This window comes from Rana temporaria, chromosome 7 (assembly GCF_905171775.1).
Source record: "Rana temporaria chromosome 7, aRanTem1.1, whole genome shotgun sequence".
Lineage (NCBI taxonomy): Eukaryota > Metazoa > Chordata > Amphibia > Anura > Ranidae > Rana > Rana temporaria.
In genome coordinates this window covers 98,613,952-98,633,931 of record NC_053495.1, presented here as the reverse complement: position 1 = coordinate 98,633,931, position 19,980 = coordinate 98,613,952, and the positions used below count along the sequence as shown (strand labels likewise).

Genomic DNA, 19,980 nt, shown 5'->3' with positions numbered 1-19,980 from the left:
ACCAGACCCAAAGGGCCTGGTAGGGATTGGGGGGACTCCCACACCATTCTTTTCCTTTTTTATTGCCGACAATGTTTTTTTTATTGAGATGTCAGCAGGGAAGCCCATTGACAGCTGATGACTCATCAGTTCTTAAGGACGCCGCTTAACAACCAGCTATTCACTGCGCCTTCACTGGGCAAAGCTTTGCCCAATCAGGACTTAGCATGCACTGTGCTCGGCCCAAAACGTTCTCCCAACTCTAATCCCCAAGTCTAGCTACACATTGACTGCCATAGCTAGTAGTAGTTAGGCACATTCCACTGGAATTGTTCTGCATTGCTGAAGATGTTTTGAAGCATATCCGAACCGATTCTTTAGTTCATGAATTGAAAAAAATGGCTTGAATAAGCTATGAAATGTCTTCAATATTAGAGAACATGTCCAGTTGATTGTCGCTATTAAAGCTATACAATGACCTTAGTGAATGAAAACCTTCACCTACTGACATACTGACATACTGACTGACATCTTGGCATTCTAGCTGTATAAATGTAGAAACAAGTCATGTCACTCCATAGTATAAGTGTTTTAATGTTCTAGGTCAAAGACTAGACAAAAGTGGTGCACCACACCACCCATGTGCAAGAGTTTCAAGCTCCAGTTCTGAACACAACACATGCACCATTTCCACTGTAGAATATTGTTTGATTCCTTTTTAAACAAGTTACACCAGATTTAACAGCACAAAATGAATGCGTGTGCTATTTAAATTTTCTTGGAATCAAATCTGCCATGCCTTTGTATTCTTACCTTAACATTTGCCATAAACTGGTCATGCTTAGTTGGTGATTGGGACAGATGAGGCAGAAATAATGTTGTTTGTCTGTACTGGCTTCTACTTTCTAACCTTGTTCTACCTGTACTGATAACAAAGCATTGTGAAATGCACACTGTCTACAAAGTTATTTGCACATCTTTGTTTCCAGTGGGGTAACTATGGAATCCAACCTCCAATCGGTTATACCATACCATGTAGAAACAACCTCTCACATAAATACAAGGGACGTAAAGAAGCCTTATTGTCTTGGTTGTTATTAGCATCGTCACGCAGTAAGTTGGTAATGCTTTAATCACAACTGAAAGCCACTGATTTTCACCTTCTGCATATACTGTTTTTTAGGACTTGTTTCATCTATGCTGCTGTTCAACTTTAGGAATTATATCATGGCTTCTAAAGAAATGCTGATTAGTTCAGAATGAGTGAATCCCTGAAAATGCAGCTCATCATGCTTTAACAAATTATACATGAAACACTAAAATTTGCTTGTATTTATGTTTCATTTCCTTTGAAGAAGGACTTTTTTTTCCCCCTCAAGCACCTGATATTAGGTAAGAACAATTTTATATTTTAATTGTATGTAATTTGTCATTTAAGTTATATTTACTCAAGATATTCACAGTCATTCAATTTAAAAAAAAATAATCAAAAATGTAATATACCAGTTTCACTTTAGTAAAATAAATCTGGCTGCCATGGTTTACTGTATTTGGACCAGTACTGGCCTTTGCAGTTTGCACAGCCTACATAAACGATCCAGGTAGTGATTATCGAAGTATATCTGCCAGCTGGTTTTTCCTTTTCTTCATTTTTCAATGTTTGTGTAATCTTTCCTTTGATTTGGTAATGCCATTTTTTCTTACGGTTCTTGTGTAATTTGTAAAGTCTATGAAATCACAAATTTCCTTAAATTGTTTTCATAAATATTGCTAAGTAATTAAATAGATTTGAAATAGTTTTTAAACACATAAAACCAATCTTTATAAATCGTATATAATGTAATAGCAATATTTTCTTGGTAAATTAAATAATAAAATTGTCATATTCAATAGAACTCTATAATTTTGCTCCCCAATCTAATGTTTTCCAGGCCAGTTTTTGCAGTCCTATCATCTATCGTTTATAGCCTCTGGTCACATTTTTGGCAAATATATATTTTTTTGTTCTTGCCTATAGAATGCACTTAGAACAGAGATAGAACACAACACACTCCTGCATATTAATTGTATGTGTACAACACAAGAATCCACCAATCCGGAACAAATGTGTGGCTACTTAGCAGTGATATAGCCGGATTCAGGTAGAGCGGCGTATATTTGTGCGGGCGTAGCGCATCTGATATGCGCTACGCCGACGTAACATAGAGAGGCAAGAACAGTATTCACAAAGCACAAGCTCCCTTTGTTGCGCCGGCGTAAAGTAAATTGGCCGGCATAAGCCCGCCTAATTCAAAGTAGGAAGGTAGTGGGCGTGATCTATTATAATGAAGCGTGACCCCATGTAAATGAAGGGCCGAACGAACGGCGCATGCTCAGAATCACGTCGCATATACTCCCTAAGATATGACGACTCAATGCCTATGAAGTGAACGTAACCTACGCCCAAGCCCCATTCACGTAAGACTTACGTAAACAACGTAAAATCCGACGGCTGTTCCCTGGTCCATACCCTAACATGACTTACACCTGCTTTATGTGGAATAACTTTACGCCGGAACTTAAACGGCGTAGATTACAGCGACGGGCGCAAGTACGTTCGTGAATCGGCGTATCTCGGTCATTTGCATATTCGACGCGTAAATCAATGGAAGCGCCCCTTGCGGCCAGCGTAAATATGCGCCCAAGATACGACGGCATAGGAGACTTACGTCGGTCGGATGGAGCCAAAATTCAGGCGTATCTTATTTCAAGAATCAGGCGCATAGATACAACGGCACATCAGTGCACTTACGCAGCATATCAGAAGATACGTCGGCGTAAGTGCTTTCTGTATCCGGCTAATAGTGTGTACTAGGATATTTAAAGGGAAGACATACAGTAAGTTGTTTAACTCCCTTTATGTGATTAGTGACAGATAATCTGAGTGCTGGGTTGTTGTGTGTGTTTAGGATTTGACTTAGGAAGCATTTGCTAGTGGGGGTACCGAAGTAATTTTGAAGCGGCTAGGGGACATTTAGTGATGTAGTGCTTGGTAATCAGCTTTATATCCTGATGCTAAACCAATCACATGGGCAACAGGGGATCTTGAGCCTCTGCTGAGTGGGCTAGGATGGGTGGGTCACAGCATGCAGAAGCATCATGCAGGATGTCTTTTGGTGGAATTAGCCCTGAAAATATGAGATTTGAGCCTGATGACTGTAGCAGAATCTTATTATAGGTCTGCATGGCCTGACTTGTAACCTTGATATAGCAATGAGAGGGATACATTATAGCACACTGGTGATGAATAAAACTTCAACATCTTTATTGGGTAATTAAAAACTAGGGATGAGCCCGATGTTCGAGTCAAACTTAAGTTTGACTCGAACATCGGGTGTTTGCCTGTTTGCCGAATAGCAAACATTATGCGGTGTTCGCGGCAGATTCGAAAGCTGCGGAACACCATTTAAAAGTCTATTGGAGATTAACATGAAAAATCAAAAGGGTTCCCCTTAATATCCATACCAGACCTGAAGGGTTTTTTCATTATGGTTAGTTTTTTTCAGTGAGTTTTATCTGTATTGCCGAAACACGACAATTCATTACAGCGGCAATCAGTTTTAAATAACTTTTTTCCTTTCGAAATTTCTTTTTCGTGGGAGATTGTTCTAAACACTTTTTAATAATACCGTGCATCGTGTATATAAGCCTTTAAAATGAGAACTTTTGATTTTTCATGTTCGTATCCCATAGACTTTAACGGTGTTAGCATGTTCAAAATGTTTTGCCTGTTCACAACTTCTGGTACAAACCGAACCAGTAGGGGGTGTGCGGCTCATCTTTATTAAAAACATCTTAAAAAAACAACACAGCCCCACAAGTAAAGTGGTTTAGTTGTTGTCTAAGGCCTTGTACACACGGGCAAACATGTCTGATGAAAACGGTCCGCCGGACCGTTTTCAGCGGACATGTCCGCCCGGAGATTTCTGTATGATGGCTGTACACACCATCATACAGAAATCCGTGCGTACACGATACGCGGTGACGAGGCCACGCCGTCGCCGCGTCATCGTCATTGTCATCGTCATGCGCGGCCCTGGAAGTTCAATGCTTCCACGCATGCGTCAAAGTGATTCGACGCATGCGAGGGATGGCGGCCGCTCGGACATGTACGGTAAGTCTGTACAGACGACCGAACATATCCGACGGACAGGCTTCCAGCGGACATGTTTCTTAGCATGCTAAGAAACATTTGTCCGCTCGAAAACGGTCGGGTGGACAAATGTCCGCTGGAAACCAGTCCGCTCGGCTGTACAGACGACCGAACATGTCTGCTGAAACTGGTCCGCGGACCAGTTTCAGCAGACATGTTCGGTCGTCTGTACGGGGCCTAAGATGTTTTGATTTATCCAATAAAGAGGATTAGGTTTTAGTCATCATTGGTGTGCTGTCATTCCTCACTATCATCACTATACCAAGATGGGTGTACCCTTTAGACCTAGGTAAGGATGAGGTTTGGATTTGCTTATGGGTTCAAAAGTCACAGTCCAGGCAAATTAATGTGTAGATCCACCCAGGAGAATTTTTGCAAACCAAAATGCACTGCAGGGCCTCTGAACTATGGTCAGCAGGCTTACAAGGGCCTTTTGGTTTACCCAGCTCCTCATTATAAAAAGAGGGGCACGGATTAAACATACAGTACAGTATGTGTCAGTGAATTGGAAGCTGTTTAGGAAAAGCTGGCTAACTTAACAGCGATAGATTGGGGTCAGTTAGAAAACAATACTTTAATTCTGACTGCTAGCTCTTTAGGCAATCAACCCCATGTGCTGCTTTTTTTTTAATTATTATGGTCTTTTTTTGTCTTTCATTTTATACTATGGTTGACCCTTAACCGTTTACCCTTTTACCCTTTGCTGCAGGGCCTCCATCTTAAAAAAATAGCTTTTGTTTGAGAAGTAGGTGGAGATTTTCATTTATTTTGGAGGTATATTGGTTTTTATTTTATGTTGATAAGGCTTTTAGGTCAAACATATTTTTTTTGCTGCAAAGCTTTCCCTAAATAAGTGGGCCGTGCCCATGTAAATATAGCCTAGGTGCTCTGTTATTGGCCATTTTTTTTTATGCTTGCAGGAAACTCTTTGTCTATACTCATTTTCTTTAGTACATCCCAGTCAATTCTCCCTCATTAGGCTGTGCTACTGCTGGCAAGTTTTACACTGCTCTATACTCTAGGGGGGTCTTATTGCTTAATGAGAGCTTGATATAAAAAAAAAATGGCCAACTATAGGAAAATATTGTATCAGTGAGAACATGAACAGCAACAGCAAACTACTGACCAATATCTATCTGCTTGTCAGCAGGACACCCTCTCACCCACTTACAGCCTTGCCTCCTAGCACTTTAGTGCACGTATACTTCCTTTCCTTTTTCCACCCCTAGACTGGCTCTTCTCAGCCAGGCCGGTTGTCAGTCTACCATTAGAACCGGTGTACAGCTACAGCTCTGCTTTGTCTATGTGGGCTTCCAGACTGCATTATCTACATGCATTATTGACCAATTCTGTTACAGCCGACACTGCTATCCATCCACACCAATCCACTCCATGTCACTACTGGCAACTTTTAGTTATGGGGCCAAAGACTGACTGACCATGGTTATGTACAACCAGTTGAGGATTAATCTCTGCATGTATATCCCCTTCTTGCAGTGGTGTTCATCATCATCATTGGGTCAGTGATTGTTGCTATATGCGTGGATGTGTGTCTGAAGCTGCTTTCTGTTCGGCATGACAACGTTGTCATTTTATTTTGTGTAATGAGGTGTACTTACATTTTTTTACATTGAACCATTTTTGTATCTCCAATAAAGGTTTTTGAAATTCACCAGTTGATCCTCCTTGATGATTTACTTTGAGACTTGTATTCCTCTTTTATGTACAGTCAGCAGGTGCATTACTGTTTGATGAAAGGCATGAGGTCACTGCTAAAACTACATAGAATTTTTATTTTTTTTCCAAACTGAAATAAATTACGTTGGATGCTGCTGGTATATGCAAGCAATGCTAATTATAAAGAAAAAAATCACTCCCACAGCCAAATATAATTTGCCAGGGTACACTGCCACTGAGGCTGATGGTGAAAATCATACTGTTCCATAACAAGGCATCCCCCCAAGGATGTTAATTTAAAGGATTTGTGTATTTTCTATTTTACCCTCAAAACTGTATGGAAAGACCTCTTCCCACTGTACATTTTTTTTATTGGTACATGCCTCCCATGGTAGTGCCCAGATTCTCATGCATTTTTTTGACAGTAAATTAGAAAACCACAGTGTAGCGCCAATACACAACACATATAAACTTATTGTGCAATAATAAGAAAACATATAAACCTTTTGTGCAATAATAAAAAAAAAACGTCCAAAAACGTGAGGGATTTTCATTCTTACACAGGGATATAAGCTTCTGTAATGGTAGCCATTTGCTCTGGTGAGTTTTGAATTCACTTGATGTTGGTGGCTGGACATCTGAGCACTTTAAGAAGTATCTTCACGTGTATTGGCGTTGCTGTGCCAAGTGTATTCTTCACCATCACCAATTATAAACACTTGGGACTTATTCTTTGTCACTTTTGGACTTTTTCCTTATTATTATTGCACAATAAGTTTATACGTTTTCTTATCGCACAATAAGTTTATATTCTTTCTTATTATCGCACAATAAGTTTATATGTTCTTTTTTTTAATATTGGCGCTGCACCATTGTTTTTTATTTATTGTTTAAGGTTGGATATACTACCTATTTGTGTTAGAAGCCTCACCTATATTTCTTTATAACACAGCACAGATGTATTCACTTATACTTTTTTGACAGTACTTTGTCCTAAAGATGGCCTAAATTTACCAAGAGTTCCCGAACCCCTGAGCAAACTGAACCCAAACTGTGCCTATCACTAGCCCTGCCTCCTTGTTTGTCAAAACTCTCTAGTAGGTGGCTTCCTTTTGTGATAATACATCTGTTACCTCTGAATGTCACTACATTTTCTTGCTTGATGAGCTAATACCGCTCTCCCTAGGCAAGGGATTGTCAAGCAAATGGAATGGGGGGCTTGGCATTGCCCTGAAGAACATGGACCAAAGCAAAAGCATACTTAAAGTGGAGGTTCACCCGGAAATGTACATTTTTAACATTAGATTCATGCTCATTTTGTCTAGGGGAATCGGGTAGTTTTTTTAAAAATGAAGCAGTACTTACCGTTTTAGAGAGCGATCTTCTCCGCCGCTTCCGGGTATGGGCTGCGGGACTGGGCGTTCCTATTTGATTGACAGTCTTCCGACAGGCTTCCGACGGTCGCATCTATCGCGTCACGATTTTCCGAAACTAGCCGAACGTCGGTGCGCAGGCGCCGTATAGAGCCGCACCGACGTTCGGCTTCTTTCGGCTACTCGTGACGCGATAGATGCGACCGTCGGAAGCCTTTCGGAAGACTGTCAATCAAATAGGAACGCCCAGTCCCGAAGACCATACCCGGAAGCGGCGGAGAAGATCGCTCTCTAAAAGGGTAAATACTGCTTCATTTTAAAAAAAAACTAGCCGATTCCCCTAGACAAAATGAGCATGAATCTAATGTTAAAAATTTACATTTCCGGGTGAACTCCCGCTTTAAAGAAAAACATTTAAATACCATGCCTAAAAGTTTCCCTGGACCTGCCTATGAATTGGTTCATCTGTATGATGAATACAATCTACTGGAGTAAAACTGATGTTAACCAAGAAATTAAAATGCAGTAAAATGCAGTTTTAATTGCCGGTAAATGACAGCTTCCAGCTGCTTTGTTTTGCTTGTAAACAAAGCAGCCGTGAATCTATACACTTATACTACATGAGGATTTAGTATATATGTTATAGGGGGACCTCACACTAAAAACAAAAACACTGTGAGGTTCCCTTAAAAAAAAACACATACTAAACCCTTTTACTTGATGAGAGTTTGCTATGGATGCCAAGGGGGACCCCATGCAAAATAAAAGGCATGGGGTCACCCTAAATTCACCATGACATTTTTGACCAAAACTGGCCATGTTCATATTTGATTAATGATGTCACCTGGAAGACAGCCCATTTTGTTTGAATTTCACTGCAGGGTCTGCGAGCTGTCTTTTGCAGGTTAGTGAGCAACAAATCAGTTGTATTGATTGTTTTTTTCTTTTCGTTCATGGTGATTGATGAGGATCTATGTTTCTGAGCAATGTGATTGATGATGGATTTACATTGTGGAATTTTTGTTTAACTAGTTGAGGATACTGGGCATAGTACACATGTCCAAAAATGTAATCAAAGTACACAAGTTGTGTCTGCCCTGCCCTGCCCTGCTGCTGCTCACACCTCCCACTCCTGGCAATTCTCCACTCCTTAAAGCAAGGTCCAGCCAATTTTTTTTTTAAGTCAGCAGCTACAAATACTGCAGCTGCTGACTTTTAAAATACAGACACTTACCTGTCTCATCTATTTTTATATGATGTAATTGTTCTTATATTGGTACAACAAGTCCACTGATGTCCTCTTGTGTATATTTCTCTCAGGTACTTGCAGATATGAATCGTTCCAGGTTACTTGGGAGCACTACGGATAAGCAATGGGAAGCAGAAAGACGTGGAGCTAAAAGAGCAGAGGCCAGACTTAGCAATGGGATCCAGGAAATTAAGGAAGCTCAAAACTATCACATAAATAGTATGACTAAAGAACAAAAACGACTGCAAAAGGATCTAATCAGAATCAAGCAGGGTAAGATCTATAGATCATTGCATTTGGAAATGTAAAGTACGTATGTGCTGTACAAAAATCAACAAAGGCCAAAACATTTGTGGTGAGTACTTTTTGCAGCATCCTTCACACTGTTTCTGGAAATGGCTACAACCATGATACCAAAGCTGCTTTTTGGAGCTTTGTTACAGCACCTAGAAGGTAAATTGGGTATGGGCCAGGATTAACTAAAACGTAGTCTTGTAGGACTAAACTGTCTAACCAAAATGACGATATGAGCAGCAAATGTAAAGCTACTCTTTGCTCTGTTGGGTAGACATGTCCCAGAATTTAGGCATATTTGGGGTATTTTTTAACTACATGTACATGTGCACATATCTGCTGGAACCTGTGCCAAAGTGTTCATATGCATTTTGGCCAAAGCTAACACATCAACTCTCAGCTGCTGATCACAGTCATTTAGGCAGGGTTCACACGTCTGAAGAAAGCGGCTCACAGCAGGGGTCCGGTGCGCCCCTGTTCTTCCGTTTCAGGGACGAATCAGGGCCAATTTTTTGCCTGAATTCGACCCTAAAACAGAGCCAAAGAAGCCAAAGAAGCACAGCATTCCTGTGCAAGCCGCTCCGTAGCCGCAACGGAGATATGTGAACCAGCATCCAATTCGCATAGGTGTGAACCAGGGCTCAAGTCCTGTGGGAACGCGTGGGAACGGAGTTCCTGCACTTTTTTTACAGCAGGAACTCAGTTCCCTTTGCAGGACTAGAACAGCCGAGAGCAGCCGAGCCGATCCTTCACTAAGCGGCGATGCCCAGCTCGAGTGACGAAATACCCGCACACTACCTGATGAATCCATATACAGGAAGCGGCCAGTAAAATAAAGGATTACTAAGGTACAGTGGATCAAAACAAAACAAAAACATGCGGTTTAGTAATTATGCATATGAGCGTATCATTTTGTTTTTTGGTGGGGGAGTGGATCTTGGGTGGGAGTTCCCACACTTTTTTCCCCAGGACTTGACCCCTGGTGTGAACCCAGCCGTAATGATGATCACCTGACAAAGCAGTGTTTTTATTAAGATGACAAGGGAAAAGTGGGTCCCTACCTGAAAGAGTTTGCAGGAAAATACTTGATATCATGTGAAAAGGAGTTGGCAGTGGCTGCAGGTGGTGGCAGCTGTTTACTCATTAAAGAAGAGTTGGGTTCTCATAAAGTATATAAAAGATAGTAGTAAATCCCATGAATGGGAAAGAGGGAGACATTCGTAATGAAGTGAAAATGGGGTGCACTTGAAGCCAAATCATTCTAAGTTGAATTTTGCTAGGTTGAATGGACCCACAAAAGAGGGATTACCAGAGAGGTACAGAACAAGAATAGTTAGAAGAAGAAATCATGTAGCAGAACTAGAGGGACTAGTAACTAGGTAATTCATGATAGATTGTAGAGCTTAGAGTCTAGTTAGGGGATGACTAGACAAGAGGATTCTTTAGCAGCCAAGTCATGAAATTACATAGGCACAAGCTCAATGTACACTACGCCCCTAATGATAGCCCATTTACCTAAAAGGAGGTCAATAGTAGTGCTGTTACCTTGAGAAAAAGGCACTCCTAACATTGGAGATTGGTGATGTCACACATTCCAAAATAAAAGCCACCTGAAACCTATTCTGAAATGACAAGTCCCCTCAGGCTAGACAAGATACTAATGAGAAACTGTGTCAGAAGAGTTGTAAAAACACTCTGCAAAGCCCCTAACAACCCATTGCAGAGAGATATACAGCAGAAGACAGAATTTCCCATTAAGGAAGGCTTAGGCAGGCCATATATTATGCATTTTTTTTCCCTTCAACCAGGCGGAGAATACAACAGCCATCAGGGAAGATTCCTTCATTCATGCTGTTTAGCATAGATGAGGTTACAGAGGGAATTCCTTAAAGCGGAGGTTCACCCTCAAACTGAACTTTGTGTCTATCATATCTGCAGCCCTAATAAATACACGCAGCGTTGTCATTTTTTTAATGTCTGTACCCTTACCTGTATCCAGCATGACTTCCGGGTCTTCTTCCCTGCGGGGAGTGGGCGCGTCGCTCCTTTTCCCCGACGGGGAGCTCTGCGCAATGTCTCCTGGGAGTGAGTTATGAGAATCCCAGGAGACGCGCTGTGCTGTAATCCCGCGATATCTCGCGGGTCACGTGACTTGGCAAGCGGGTCATGTGTCGTGGGCGGCTACGAATTTTCCATTTTAGGTATGGAGTATCCCGGAAGGACATCCTGCTGGGCTTCACAGTGCCCACAAACAAGATGGAAACGTCCATCTATGGATTTTTTTAAAATATCGTTTGCGGGAGAAAACAATTCCTGGCGCCCAGAAGATTGGGACACACGAGTTCCTTATTTAAGAAGGTAAGAACGGCAGAAGGATTTAAAAAAAAAAAAAACGAAAAACCCGCGGAACCCCTGCTTTAAGACTGCAGGGCTGAAGGAGGAAATCGTAATGTGTATGGCCGGCCTAAGACTACACGGTTTGATTTATAATCAAATGTTTGCATGGAAATGCATAATAATAGTTTGGCAGTACATTATTTCTTGTCAATCTTTTAGTCAACTAATTTAGTCAGAAAGCCCTTAAAATTTCATCCAGTCTCGCTCTTTTTAGTACCTCCCAGGGGTACTAAGCAGGTTTCATTGGAAAATGTACAATTTTTCCTAAACTAAAACCAGATTTACAGTTAGAATTTCATTTGAGAAAAATGTTTCATCCCATTTCTTCAAACTATCTTGTCACTACATTCAAAAGAAAATGTCAATGGGATCCCATTAACAAAACAAAATATTTCAAACGAAAATCGGAAGTAAAACTTCGTCCGATGAACGATCTGACGATTTTCTGATCGCTAGTACAATGCCGATTCAGATTTTTCGTACGACAAAAGCTGGATGTGCAGACTATAAAATTTGAATTGTAGGATTTTCGTATAATTAGTAAGGTTTTCGTCCAAAAAAAATTGTAAGAGCAAGAGTACGCATACTCAGAAAGGAAAGAATACATACAAAACTATTACATTACATCACTTCTGAAGTTGAATCCTGTTGTATGAGAATTTTCGTATGGTGAGTAACCTCTTCACTTTTGACATGAGACTAGCATTCAACAGAAATCTGATTGTGTGTACGAGGCTTAACTGTGCATGGCCAGCGTAACTCCTTACAAAGAATTATGTCACTATAACTCATGACCAAGCACAAGAAATAAGATAAACAGAGCCAGGCTGGTGCCGACCTCTGGCATTAGACCCGCTTTTATTTGTACCAGGCATTCAAGATAGTCTTACCACCTATACACATGTTGAAATATTTCACTTACATGCATCCTACTCTGCCAATGGGGAATGTTACTCAAATCTAAACTTCCTTCCCCCATCCTATAGTGACTGGTGTTTGGGCATTCAAAATGTGCTCCCAATGTCAATGTACCAACTGAACAGAGGCTGGTCTGCCAAGTATGAGACAATTTGGTCCGCATGGTTATGCTCCACCTGAACCCACGTCCCACCCACCATCACCCTTCCCTCTCCCCCTTACATACTTTTCTATACAGCAAGACACCTTTGTATTCATACAGTAGCTACAGTCTATATACCCTCCCCCAGCTTGTGTTTCTCTATTTATAATATTGAAAATTATTGATGGAAATCAGTCATTGACAATGACTAACTTTTTAAAACTAATACTGTATTACACCCTTTGAGAACTCTGTATGTTTCACTCTTAAAGGGGTTGTAAAGGCAGAAGGTTTTTTATCTTAATGCATTTTATGCATTAAGATAAAAAGCCTTCTGTGTGCAGCAGCCCCACTAATACTTACCTGAGCCCCCTCTCTGACCAGCAATGTCCAAGAGTGTCTCGTCCATCTGACACTCTCCCTCCTGATTGGCTGAGACACAGGAGCAGAGCCATTGGCTCCCACTGCTGTCAATCAAAATCAGTCAGCCAATCAGGAGAGAGAGGGGCCTAACTGGGGCTCTGTGTCTGAATGGACACAGGGAGCTGTAACTTGGCTCGATGCCCCCATAGCAAGCTACTTGCTGTGGGGGCACTTGACAGAAGAGAGGGGCCAGGATCACAGAAGAGGGACCCGAGAAGAGGAGGACCTGGGCTGCTCTGTACAAATCCACTGCAACAGAGCAGGTAAGTATAAAATGTTTGTTATTTTTATTTTAAAAAAATTAGACTTTACAATCACTTTAAGTATATACAGTATAACTATGGTATACTATGTAAATGTTATTTTTGGTAAACTTTTAATAAAGATTACTGTTAAAAAAAATAAAGAAACACAGCCAGGCAGGGACACCCGTTCCTCTGTCTGAAGAATTATGCTGCGTACACTCAATCATTTTTCATGAAGAGAAAAATTAAATTTTTTAAATTGGTTGTGAAAAACGGTCGTGTGTATGCTCCAGAGCATTTTTCTTGACGAGAAAAATGCCCATTAAAAATCTAGAACCTGCTCTATTTTTTCTCCTCGTTTTTCACGTCATTCTATTTCACGTCGTGAAAAACGGTTGTGTGTACGCTTTAACGAGGGGGAAAAAACATGCATGCTCAGAAGCAAGTTATGAGACGGGAGCACTCGTTCTGGTAAAACTAGCGTTTGTAATGGAGATAGCACATTCGTTATGCTGTAACAGACTTAAAAACACGAAGACTGAAAAGCGCAAACTTTTACTAACACGCGTTAACACAAAATCAGCAAACGCAGTCCAAAGGGTGGCGCCATTCGAATGGAACTTCTCCTTTATAGTGCCGTCGTATGTGTTGTACGTCACCGTGCTTTGCTCAAGCATTTTTTTTTCACGATCGTGTGTATGTAAGGCAGGCTTGAGAGGAATCACGTTGAGAAAAACGTCTTTTTTTTTTTAAATACATGAATAACGGTCGTGTGTACGCAGCATAAGTTGCATTTTTTTGTCAATGTTATATAGGTTATATAAACAGTATGTTGCCATATAATTTCATATACTGTATGTTATAAAAGCTTAAAAATGAAAATGAAAGCAATAGAATAGTATGCATTATATTTTCAAATAGAATATAATGCTCATTATAAATAGTGAATACAATCTTCAACACCATGCAATGAAACTGATATTTTTAGTTTGATTGGAAAGAACCTTTAATACTTTTAGAAAAAAAACATTGGGAAAATATTGGGCCTCATATATTTATCCTGGAGGGAAGAATAATTGGATGTGCTGCTGACAAGAGCGAGTTGGTATAATTGGACTGGAAAAATATAGCTAGAATCTAATTTGCCGCTGTATAAAAAGCAAACTTTTTTTTTTATTTTACAGAACAGTCTCATTATTGTTCAACTTTTAAAGGACAGTTATGATTAATCCTGTAATGTAACAATACTGAATGGCTCTATATGTATTTTCAGCTACTGTTAGGAAAACCACAAGCCCTACAACTGTTAAAGAAAACCATAAAAGTTCATTTCAAAATGAAAGGTAAGGAGGATATTTTACTAGCAGAAGTGTGCCTATCTGTTGAAGAAAAAGGTATAAGATCGACAAATTTAATTGAGTTTATAAAAAAAACAAAATTCCCACTTTGCACTGCACTTGGAAGTGCAGTCGCTGTAAATCAGAGCGGAAGATCTGAAATGAGAGGAAGCTCTGCTGATTTTATCATCCAATCACGTGAAAGCTAAAATTATGTTTTTTATTTTCCTTGCATGTCCCCCTCAGATTTACAGCGACTGAACTTCCAAGTGCACTTTCAGTGCAATTTCAAGTGCGCTTTGCACTTGTAGTTTGCCTTTCTTAAACAACCCCCAATATGTGTTCATATAAACCTACAAAATGGAGTTCTGCTGTAAGAAGAAAAAACATCCCCTGAAGCTTACATTTAAAAAATGCATAGTTAAAGCGGAGGTTCACCCGTACATTTAGCCTTAGATTCCTGCTCATTTTGTCTAGGGGAATCGGCTAGTTTTTTTTTTAATCAAAGCTATAGTTACCGTTTTAGAGATGCATCTTCTCCGCCGCTTCCAGGTATGGGCTGCGGGACTGGGCGTTCCTATTTTGATTGACAGTCTTCCGAGAGGCTTCCGACGGTCGCATCCATCGCGTCACGATTTTCCGAAAGAAGCCGAACGTCGGTGCGCAGGCGCAGTATAGAGCCGCACCGACGTTTGGCTACTCGTGACGCGATGGATGCGACCGTCGGAAGCCTCTCGGAAGACTGTCAATCAAGAAGGAACGCCCGCTCCCGAAGACCCATACCCGGAAGCGACGGAGAAGATCGCTCTCTACAACGGTAAGTACTGCTCGAATTTTTTTTTTTGACAGTAAAAAGTTTTCTCTTTATTGAAAAATTAAAAAATTACAGGAAGCAATGACAGTGGAAAAGCATAATGAACACAGTCAGTCAAGATTGCATTTACAATTTAAGTAGAGGAATCAAAGGCAGATGCAGTAATAAGGGCCACAAACCAATAGAGAGGTGAGCCGAACCTAAGTCAACAAAGCAGTAGGATCAAGCAGGGGGGATCAAGTCAACAGATCACCCCAGTCGTTTCACGAACTTACGTACCCCCACCCCCTGGAGGGGGGGACCAACCAGGAGGAGATCCACCCACAAGGAGGGGAAAGGAGCAAGGGAAAAGGGGGATACACCCACACATGTAGGGGGGGGAATGGGACACCATCACCATGGGGGGGGAGGAGGAGGGTATCTAGCCAGAAGCATCGACCCAGTTGGACCAGATTTTATCAAACTTTGTTGGACAGTTCCTGCTTTCATATGTAATGTTGTACAGTGGGAGGACCCGTTCAATCGCTGCCCGCCATGAAGACACCGTGGGGAGCTCCGGGCCTCTCCAACGAAGAAGAATCTCCCTCCTAGCATAAAATAAAGCAAAAGCAATACAAAGCTTGACGTATCTATCGCCCTCAATCTCGCCCAAATAGCTAAGCAGGAATATGCGAGGATCCATAGCCAAGTCCACCCCACAGAGTTCGGACAGGGTGTCAGCCACCTCTCTCCAAAACGTGTGTAATTTCGGACAGGACCAAACCATATGGAAAAACGTCCCAGTGTCAGTCAGACATCGGGTACAAAGCGGACTCCTAGAGGGAAACATTCCAGCCAACCTCTGCGGTGTGTAGTATGCTCTATGCAAAAACTTAAGCTGGATGAAACGGTCTCTGGAAGCTATCATAGAGGGGATATAGGAGGAGACACAATCCTCCCACACCTCTTCGTCAAGATCAGGGATGTCCGCACTCCACTTGCCCAAAGCCCCAACCGTGTCCACGTCATGAGCCACCGTAAGTCGGAGGTAAAGGGAGGACAAAGGACTCCCCATCACCCCCAAGATCAAGAGGCGCTCAATGGAATCAGGCTCGAGGGTCACAGGGGCCGTGAACTGTGAGGCGAGGGCATGTCTGAGCTGGCAGTATCTAAATTGGAAGGAGAGAGGAAGGCGGTAAGCAGCCTTCAGCTCCTGGAACGTCATCACCTTGCCGTTCGGCATCACGTGCCGGAGGGTGAGGATTCCTTTTTTCGCCCACAACGCAGGATCGGGGAGACTATAGAGGTGGGGGAGGAGAGGATTGGCCCATAAGGGAGTGTGGGGAGAGATGGACCCGGGTTTGATGTGCTTGACCCTAGAGGTGCGCCAGACCAGTAGGATTTTAAAACAACTAGCCGATTCCCCTAGACAAAATGAGCATCAATCTACGGGTAAAAAATATTTTTAGGGTGAACTCCCTCTTTAAATACAGTAGAAGGAATGTTTTCAGCTTCCAGGCAGGACTTATATCATCCCTACAAGATGAAGGGGGGATATGAGGTTTGTGCTTCAAATGACTTCTTGTGAATAAAACATGCTTTGCCTTCTGCACCCCCCTCCACCCCAACTAATGCTGGATTCTACAGATCTTCCTAAGTGTGGCAATACCATTTGGTCAACACTGATCGGTTACACATCCTCATAACTTCACCCCCTTAGACTGATCACACCTACAGTACATACCTCCATGGCTTTTTGAATCTATAGCCATATCTTAACATCTTTCCAATGGATGGATCCACTACTGCCCAGCCAACAACCATGTATTAAAAAATGCTTCCTCCCTTGATTGAAATATAGCCTAAAACCCACCCCAAACAATTGCTGTACCCCCCCCCTGCAGATTCATGTGCTCAACTACCAAACCTCTAGAATTTAAAGTGGAGTTCCACCAAAAGTGGAACTCCCGCTTTAAGCACCCCTTGCCTCTGACATGACACATTTGGCATGTCATTTTTTTGCGGGGGGGGGAGTGTATACCTAATTTCCTGTCCCACTTCCTGCTTCCTTTTCTCGGCTGCCTAGGCAACTCCTCCTCCATGGGCGTCCACAGGTAGGGGCAGGGGAGGCAATTGACCCCCATGGAATCGTCAAGGTGTTGTAGTTGCCAGCTGCAGTGTCCGCCATGGCTGCCGCTGACTTTTCCCTGTCCTGACACATCTGGTGTCCCTCTCTCACCCTCGATCCGTCCATCGGATGAGATGGCCTGGCAGCTCAACTGTTCCACCGCTCCTCTTTAGTAATTGGCTGCCTGCCTGTGTACATGTGTAGATCCGGCTGGCCCCGGTGCCGCCCACTCAGTGCAGTCAGTAGCCAAGCAGCCGAGTGATACGCTGCCAGTGCCTACTCATCATCACATCACAGGAAATTCTGACTTGAGGTGAGTGGCATATACAGTTGCAAACAACAGAAGAAGAACCACAGGTAACAGCAGTTAGGAGGGGCATTTTGATTTATATAATGCTGGAAAGTTGGACAGCTATTACTGGAAAGATATGTCTGTATATGTAAAGAGATAATTAATCTTCTTCACTTTGTATAGATTGTTTTCATCAAGATCAAAATATGGCCACAACAGATGTATTGCAATACATTGCAATATAAAAAGATGTACATTATCTAGGCTATATTTATATGGGCATGTACTGGTGGTACGCCTGGCCTAAATAATTTCCAATACAAAGTGTAGCTGAATTATCTCTTATATAACACACATATCTTTCCACTGAAAAGATATATATGTTATATAAAAGATAATTCAGTGTCACTTTGTATTGGAAATTACTTAGGCCAGGCATACAATGCCCATATAAATACAGCCTAGATAATGTACATCTTTTTTATACTGTATTGGTGACCTTAAAATGATGCCTCCATGCCCCCCTGAAAAAAGTTCTGCGGACGCCCATGTCCTCATCTCGACCTAGGTGGCCCCTCCCTTCCAGCAATATTTGGCGACACAACACAGGTCCCAGAGGATCGGCTGGTCAATAGGAGAGCGCAGCGTGACTTGCACAGTGCGTGCTTGGCCGGAAGCTGTCACAGCCGGGTGCCCACAGTTGCTATGACAGTACCGAGAAGAGGAGGGGAAGAGGAGCGAGCCTCCGGGCGGCCGCATCGCTGGACCATGGGACAGGTAAGTGTTGGTTTATTAAAAGTCAGCAGCTATGCTTTGTATAGCTGCTGACTTTTAATAAACTAAAACATTTTACAGTAAAACCTTGGATTGCTTGTAATCCAAAGCGCTTGTATTTCAAAGCGAATTTCCATATAAGAAATAAGGTAAACTCAAATGATTAGTTCCACAACCATTTATTCATATGTCCTTCAGTTTATAGTCCATATAAAAAGATTATAGCATAAAATGTCCATCCACAAATGGAAGCCTCCACAAGGGGATTGAAGCAAAATCCAGCAGGAGCTACAGAGTATAAGGCCCCTTTCACACAGGCGGCTGTTCTGCCACAGTTAAAAGCATGTTTTGTTATGTTGAAATTCAGAGAATCCTGGCACAGCGTTCACTTGCCGTTGTACATTGCGATTAGCTGCGTTTACGTGCGGCTGTGTTTAGCTGTGTTGAAACATTCTTACCATTTCTGTTCCATTTCTTTCTGTTGTTTTTCTTTCCTTGTTGCCGCTGCTATCTGCAGGTGACATAGTACACTGCGATTACCTGCAGATAGCTGCAATAAATCCTTCCTGGACGCAGTCAAATTTATTTTTTCTATCCACACCAAACCCCATGTAATGAAACCGTTGCTAAACACAGTGTGTAAATGTGGAAAGTATTGTCTGAGTTTAGCTGCGGTATTAAATGTAACCATATTTCTATATCTAGAGGCGCCTCTCTTACCTTTTATACACAATTCTGACATGACGCTACTTGTATATCAAGATATCACTTGTTTATCAAGTAAAAATGTATTAAAAAATGTTGCTTGTCTTCCAAAACGCTCTCAAACCAAGTTACTCTCAAACCAAGGTTTTACTGTATATTAAAACATCTTATTTAATACTCTCTATTTTTTTTTTTTTTTTTTAACATTAATACTCTCTATTTAAGTACAAGAAACCAGCCGGCAGCTCATCCAGAAGGCCAGGTTGTCGCATCCGGCTCATCAATGACTCTTCAAATGCGTATTAATGACTTCATGGATGGTGTTAGCAGCAGAAAGGCTAAGGCAGGTTCTGAAGATACCCAGCAAAACGAAGCTGCAGCTACAGATTCTGATATCAGTACAACAGATTCAAAGGTTTCCTCTGCAAGGAGACTGAGCATTTCCTCTGTAAAGGAAGGCACCACCAGAAAAAAAGGTAGCATGCAAGGCCTATCTTCTGAGCTTCCCATAGATTCAGGCAATAAAACACTTCCCTCAGTGGTGAAGTCTTCAAATGAAGAGGTGCCAATAAAACCACCAGCTATCGGTCCACAGTTTTTGAGTAGGAGAAGAAGTTCGTTTTTTAAGGACAAGCCTTTATTTGATGAGGAAATCTATGCTCCTGATGGCGTACTTCGCACCCGACACACAATGCCTGACTTTATGGAATCCTTTGAAGAAGCGCAACATGCCAGATATATTCGCCATAAAGATCAACCCGAGTCAGAAAAAGAGCTGAGCTTGGCAGAAATTTTCCAAAGAAATAACAATGACACAAATAAACTTTAACAAGCATTAATCGTAATATGTGGTCATAACACATAAAGACTCAACCAAAGATGTAGCATTAATAATCTTTAAAAATATATCCTAAAGCAAGATGGTTATATAGGGGGTAATCCTCAAAAGAGATACGCAGGCTGATCTGCTGTTACGCCTGCGTATCCCTGGGCCAGATCCACAGCCGCCGAGCACAACTTAACTTTTCAGAGTTAAGTTACACTGCCGCAAATCTCCCAAGT

The 19,980-nt window shown here is 41.8% G+C and overlaps 1 protein-coding gene across 3 annotated transcripts; it reads left to right on the top strand.

Annotated features, from left to right (window-relative positions):
• The first annotated feature begins 989 nt into the window (after positions 1-989).
• Positions 990-19,837, top strand: CCDC190 (coiled-coil domain containing 190). Of its 3 annotated transcripts, XM_040359733.1 has the most exons (5): positions 1,016-1,092; positions 1,335-1,371; positions 8,542-8,743; positions 14,163-14,232; positions 19,144-19,837. In XM_040359733.1, the coding sequence occupies exons 3-5, from the start codon at positions 8,554-8,556 to the stop codon at positions 19,745-19,747; spliced, it is 864 nt and encodes a 287-aa protein (XP_040215667.1). In that variant the 5' UTR covers positions 1,016-1,092; positions 1,335-1,371; positions 8,542-8,553; the 3' UTR covers positions 19,748-19,837. The 3 variants fall into 3 exon arrangements, with proteins under 3 accessions (XP_040215668.1, XP_040215667.1, XP_040215666.1); XM_040359734.1 differs by lacking the exon at positions 1,335-1,371 and having other exon boundaries at positions 990-1,092; XM_040359732.1 differs by having other exon boundaries at positions 1,028-1,371.
• The last annotated feature ends 143 nt before the right edge of the window (positions 19,838-19,980 follow it).